The sequence below is a fragment of the Neolamprologus brichardi genome, chromosome 17 (genome assembly GCF_056152115.1).
Source record: "Neolamprologus brichardi isolate AB-2024 chromosome 17, ASM5615211v1, whole genome shotgun sequence".
NCBI lineage: Eukaryota > Metazoa > Chordata > Actinopteri > Cichliformes > Cichlidae > Neolamprologus > Neolamprologus brichardi.
Genome location: NC_142120.1, coordinates 25,977,250 through 25,984,148, shown reverse-complemented (window position 1 = coordinate 25,984,148; position 6,899 = coordinate 25,977,250). Strand labels below are relative to the sequence as shown.

The 6,899-nt window shown below is 37.7% G+C and overlaps 1 protein-coding gene across 1 annotated transcript; it reads right to left on the bottom strand.

Moving 5' to 3' along the window:
• Positions 1-4,549: 4,549 nt before the first annotated feature.
• LOC148097951 (uncharacterized) lies at positions 4,550-6,665 on the bottom strand. The gene is made up of 6 exons (XM_087830511.1): positions 6,012-6,665; positions 5,877-5,920; positions 5,549-5,642; positions 5,253-5,363; positions 4,848-5,118; positions 4,550-4,765 (listed from the first exon to the last, which is right to left on the bottom strand). The coding sequence occupies exons 1-6, from the start codon at positions 6,557-6,559 to the stop codon at positions 4,550-4,552; spliced, it is 1,284 nt and encodes a 427-aa protein (XP_087686637.1). The 5' UTR covers positions 6,560-6,665.
• Between the last annotated feature and the right edge of the window lie 234 nt (positions 6,666-6,899).

Sequence of the window (6,899 nt, the reverse complement as noted above, 5' to 3'; positions counted from 1 at the left end):
ATTGAATCTGAATTGTAACTTGAATAAATGCTTTTGAAAACTGAATTTGAATTAGTCTAATTTGAAATTGAATTTATGGTTTGAAAATGATTATCACTAAATTAAAAATGAATTTTATATTTTGAAAATGAATTCATTTACTTTGAAAATGCATTTTATCCTTTAAAAATTTAGCTCTCGAATAATTTCACTTTCACTTCTCACCATTCAGTTTCAGTTCTACAATTCAATTTCAGTTCCAAAATTCAGTTTTTTGGAACTTACATCCGGTTCCGGTTCAAGCGTAATCGAGCGCAGAGTAATCGAACTTCGTTTTACTAGCGGACCGCAAGTGGTCCGCTAGTAAACGACATCTTGAGCTGGAGCTTGAGTAATTCTTCTGAAGACATTCGTGATGTCAAATGACCAATTGAGAAACTCTCAGGTTGGTAATAAATGTATTACATGTATAAGAACAAGCGTCATGTTAACAAATAATACCCATACAGTAACGTTTATGCGTGTTGTAGCTGTTAGCTAAAAACGCTAATTTAGTGTAGATTGCCCTGGGTTCAGCGTTGACAAACAAATATGAAAGACTCCTTTCAATAGAATTCCAAAGTTGTCATCTTGTAGCCCTTCCGGAGTCCTCCACACTTACAGAGGCCCCTACAGTAGGAAAACGTGCAAAAGAATGTCAAAACCATTGCTGTTTGGGTTTACTTATGTCTCACACAGCATCCCAAGTCTTTAGCTTACTTAAAACCCTTAGCTACAGCGTATATTTAGTCTGACGCTCATCAGTGTCTGGATCATTACTGATCACTTCGGTGTGATATGATATATAACTTTTCTGTTACATAGTGTATGATTAATTACACAGTACTCTTAACATACTCCTCAATTGTTGTGTTTGACAGGCAGACAGTTCAGAAATTGTCAGGTCAGCAAGACACTAGAGGTGGGAATCACCATACATCCCACGATACGATATTATCACAATACTTAACGCACGATACGATATTATTGCAATTTTTAAAAATCCATCCATCCATCCATCCATCCATCCATCCATCTTCATCCGCTTTATCCGAGGCCGGGTCGCGGGGGCAGCAGCCTAAGCAAAGATATTATTGCAATCGATATTATTATCGATATTATTGCAATTTTTATACATATTTTGCGATATTCAGATTCTGTACATAAAGGTAAACTTTATCAATATTCATTTTATCTAATATCAAAGTCTCACACTCAGTCTTTCTCTCATTTCAGCCAGTTTTATTGTTGACAAACTGAACGGTTTGTATTACAGTCTAGTCCAACTTAACTGAATGCAACCATCTGGTACAATTATAGCTATTCTGAACTATGCAATTTATGAAAACTATGAAGCCCATTCAGCAACTGAAGAATTTGAAAGTAAATTAAAACAAAATATAATTTTACATTAAATAAAAAAGTTTTAAACTTAATTAAAATAAAACATGTCTTAAATTTAGTTTATTGCTGCCAAAAAAAAGTTAAGCACATTTGGAAGGAATGTCAGGATTCTTGCTCAGAAAAAGGAGCTGATCAACATGCTCTGAAGTCAGAGCATGTTCCAGTCCACAAAAACTTTTTTTGTAACAAAATATCAATTTCTGCTGTCCCTGTATCGATACATTATTAGCAAACAAAATATCACGATACTACACAGTATCGATTTTTTCCCCCACCCCTACAAGACACCTGCTAAATTTACTAACTTCTACCACTGTTCAGCCCAGTGTTCAGACTCACCAAGAGCCTCCCAGGTTTTGTGAAGCTAGACACAAACAACACATGCACAGATTACCAAATAACTTTTGAATCATTTGACACGTGTTTTACTGTTGTACTATATTAATTAGTTAGCATAAAATGCTGCGATGCATCTTCTGAATATTGTGTCATTCTAGCAGACAGGAAACGAGTCAGGAGAGAGGGAGAGATGGCTAACCAAGTATCCACACAGAAATGACTAGGTTTCTTGTTGTATTTGTTCCTTTGTCAGACTTGTTGTTCCTTATACTTACTTATTTAAGTTCTCAATACCCATAACTTGTTAAGATGTACAATTGTATTATTTTATATCAGCTTACAACATGTCTTCACAGGTCTTTTCCTGCTCTTTATGGAAACAAAGCAAAGTGCCGGTGCTTTCGAGGGCCTGCCAACCAATTCACACCAGTTAAAGAGATACAACTTAATTTTTATCTCTTACCCAGCTTGTTCAGTCTACTCCAAAAGGCAGTAAAGAATTTGTCCATCTGCAAGCTGGTTTGGGACGTAGGTCTACACTGATACCTGACAGCTACAGTCATGATGAGGTAAGCTACTGCTCCACATTGACAGGAAAATATATTTGTTGTAAGTTAACAATCAAAAAGTGTTTGTCTTTATTCAGAGTCAATTAATTTGGTGGCCGATGGTTTATTTCAAAGGTATGTTCAAGACTCAAAGATCTGTATCCAAAACTGGAAAGTGTTTCTGGGGGCTGGCTGATTTACAAAGGAGCAGGTAGAAAAAACCTCTTAATGGTCATTCCAACTTTTGAATTGATAGTTATAGAAGAATTTTGATGATATCATGACCATGAATGCACTGCAATGTGTACTGCCACATTTTGAATAGTACTGAGTCACTCACTTTTCTCGACAGGTGGATGGGGTTCTCGGAAACTAAATATGGTGCCTTTTGAGGACAGTGGATATACTGGGTCACTGCTAAAAAATGCAAGTGCTGGGGGAAAGACCATCCTATACATTGCTCCAATCCAGGAAGAGCTAGACACTCAGCCGCTGCCCCCTGACTCCAGCTCCTTCTCCTATATGCCAAAGGCGATGTGCCACTCATGTCAAACCAGCTACCCACTTCAACTCTTAGCACTGCATGTTAAAACATGTCAGCCTTCAGATACTAATGCACAGGAGGTGTGTACAGTCCCGTTGCATGGATGAGTCTGGGAGATCACATTACACGTAGCTTTGTCCTATAAAACTACGTAATGACTGAAACGTGTTTTGAAAATGTTTTTATCAGTCAGGAGCTTCATGTTCAATGTTGTGGATGTCACTACACTTGGTTGTGTTTCTGTAGGTAATTTATTAAGTTTGTCATTACAAGTCTCCTTTATCAGACTTGTAATGAAGGCATAGAGGACGCACCACATCCCATACCACATACAGAAGACGATCAACTTAACTCACATCTAAAGGTGAAGTTTGGTACCCCTTTAACCTTTATCTATTTGACTGTGCATGACAAAGACGGGAACATAAATATGATGCCTTAAATTGAATGGGGAGAAAATTGCAATAAGTTTGATTAAAGTGTCCTACAATAGCCAAGTTGAAGAGGTTCATTATTAGAGGTTGGATTTATTCCTTATATTTAAAGCGGGTAGCCTATGTAAGCTGTATTTGTAATGAAAGTTGACAGATAAGCAACAATCAGATGTATGCAATCACGTCACAATTCCATTCTTTTAAAGTTGCTGTTTTTTTCCTCTTTCTTTGCTTGTCTTGACAGTATGTGGAGGAAGATGTCATTATTTTGTCCTCAACTGCAAAGGTAATGTTGAGTGCAACGTGTTGAATGTCTGTCTTTGAGGCATTATTGATTCTATCGTAAGGTTTTACAAAAAGATATAAAAATACAAAAGCAGCAAAATGTGTGAAAACAAATCATTCTTATTCTATGACCCTTTGGCCACAGCTGTAGACTGTACACTATGAGTGCTTGTTCACTCTTGTCAGTAATTAAATTTTGAAGTTGTGTTTGTGAAGTTACAGGAAAACAGTATCTAATATTTTATCTAAATGACTGCTTTGCCTTTTTTTAAAAAAAAAAGGTGAAGAGCCTGAGACCAGTGACCGTCCAGTCATCCTTTCCCCAAGTTCATTCTTACAGTGGCTCACAGGACAAGGCCACATTCCTGTCCTGCCAGATGAGAAGATAAACTTCAAAGTCTCTGTGCAGTTCAACCACTCATGCCATATTCAGTATGGCGCTCATGATGTTTACTACCCAACCGTTACAGCATGTAGTAACACAGTCAAGCTTCCTGTTCAGCATATGCAAACTTATGAAGAGCTCAAGCATGTGATGACAAACGCGTTCCACTATGGTCAGGCATTTCTTCATATTTAGGAGCATGATCAGCCAGCCAGGCATCTTGATTGTTCCATGAAATGTTAGTAAAACAAAAAAATCGACATGTGTTGCTTGATGGTTTTTTTTAATTTTATTGTTTTACAGTTTTTTAAGCATTCTGTTTATTGCCATTGAAATTATTAAAAAAAAAGTTTTTGTCAATATAGTCCTTGCTGATCTCATTCCCTCCTCCATTTGACAGTGTCAGCTTGTGAGTATCTATTTGGGTTCATGAGTGTAACAGAAAGTAAGAAAATGAAAATTACCATTAAAACAAGGAGAGGTTCTTATTCTTCTTAGACGAAGGGATTATTTAAAAGAAAAACTATCACTAGCAGTTTCTAAAATAACATGTTCCTATAATTTTACTCTCTGATGGGCCAAGCTGCAACTTTCATGGATGGTGATGTAGGTGAAGAGCATGTGAGAGTGTGGTCAGGTAAATGTCTCTTCCAAAACTACATGAAGGCACAAGAGGATCTATGGAAAGGCGTAGAGATTCAGTATCTTCAGCATTCAGTGGACATTCCATTTCTGGCACCAAAACACCTGGGTTGTCATGATGGGATAGCCCTGCACTCTCCCAATCAATGCACTCAATTTGGATTTCCTGAAATAAAGCAGCATATGTAAATGATTTTAAAAATCTACATATAGCACTCAAAACAAAAACATTGCCATTATTACTCAACTGCCAAATTTTCTTCATATCTCTGTGGCTCTCTGATGGGGTGCTGCAGCATCCCAAGTTCCCACAGCTGGTTTGGTGAAAGGCTATGCTCATTCCAGCCAGCAAAAAACTTGGCCAAATCCCCCTTGAGTCTTGGGAGGAAGGTGTAATGGGCACAGAAGAGATGAAGACTATCTGAGATGTTAAGAAATCCATCTTCCTCCAAGCTGTGTAGTACATCATAATAAATGTGTGTCACCCCTGTCCAAACGTCCCTCCATAGGCGCTCAATCCTACATTTGAGAAAATACAGAAAAGGTCTGAAAGGTCAATCAAAAACTAACAAAGGACAGCCAAACAGCAATTCAGCTGGAGTCAATCATGATGAAATAACAATGTTATGCCATTTAGATATTACAAGCATTACCTCTGGTTGTGCACGCTTTTTCCACTTATGAAGCTTCCACATCCTGTGCCTCTCACAGTGAACATCATTTCAGCAATCTTGACATTTTCAACTCCTTGGTCAGCTCTCACTCTGTACCATATAAGATTTTGAAATAAGTATTGAAACAACAAAATACACAAAAACTATTCAAATACATGATTGACACACTTGCAAATTTATATACAGCACTGAAATCCTGTTAATTTCATGGTTAAACATGGCAAACACAAATCATGAGACAAACTTCAGAATAAATTTAACAAAGAATTACTCACTTGTAAGGCCATCCAAATCTTCTCACTCCGTCCAGAAAAAAATCAAGTGCAGTGCTGGCTGTGTTGTTGCATGCAGCATTAAGGTACATAATCTAAACCGGGGGAAAATTGATTAACACCACCACATTAAAAATTCATAGATATATACAAAATGTTTATAGGAGGACATGTGACAAGAGTGTGCAAACCGTCATAATACACAATATGATCAAAATATGTGAGCTGTATAATTACATAAGTGGAGAGAGAAAAGATAACAAGATGTGAGAAAGTCTTTGTGGATTTAATAATATGTGCTGTTTTTGGGTACGCAACTTCCTTCTTTGCTTCCTAGAGTAGCCATCTACGCCACCAAATATCACTATGTTGTATCTGGTGAAAAAAAGACAAGCAAAGCATAATTCTGATGGATAAAAATATTCAGAATTATGTTAGTCATTTAATTTTCTATGCCAAAACAAACCTAATTAATTTATGATTGGTGTCAATGTGCTGTAGGAAATGTGGGCCTTGAACAGAGTACTTTCGCCAAACCACACAGCCCAAAGTTGACATTCTTGTTAAGATGCCCTCTGTATCAACTCTGTGCATTGATGCCTTTAGTCTGTTCCACTGTACACGGTGACCCGCAGCTTGAAGGCAACCCTTGACAATCTGATATCCAGCATGAGGTAGTCTGGATTTAATGTCTCTCACTTTGGCATCCAGAGCATCATTAGATATGGTAGAGTAAAGACTCCTAACTGACATGTTGTACTCCTGCATTCTCCTGTACATGGTACGTCTTGAGACACCAAGAAGGTCTGCTACACATGTGGCAGGTAGACCAAGCTGAAGAAGACTTTGGAGGTGATTCTCTGTGACCTGAAGCCTAAAACGCCCATAAGGACCAATAATCTGTACCACAGAGTTTAAGGGGGGAGGGTTGTTTCGCTGGTGTAACAAGCTGCTCAGTTCTTCTATAGCTTCGCAGACATCAGCAGGAAGGTCAGCATTCTCCAGTGCATTCATGAAAGTCCTCTCTTGGGTCACAATGTACTCCAGAAAATCGAGGTCAAGAGGGTCGTTGTTGAGGACATACTCCAGCCTTTGCCTAAATCTGGACAAGCACTCCTGCACGAATATATTCTGCAAAAGGCAATGCAATACAATGTCATTTAGTATTAAGATAACTGTTAATAATAAGTGTCACTTAAGGCCATTACAAACCATCAGCGTTCCCTTCACATTTTAAATCCACAAGAATTTAACAATAATAAGCACAGTTTCATGGATTTCCAGCACTTTAATTAATTAATAGTGCTTTTCAGGAAACCTGCAACTTCCTCACACCTGAAACTAGCCTGTAAAT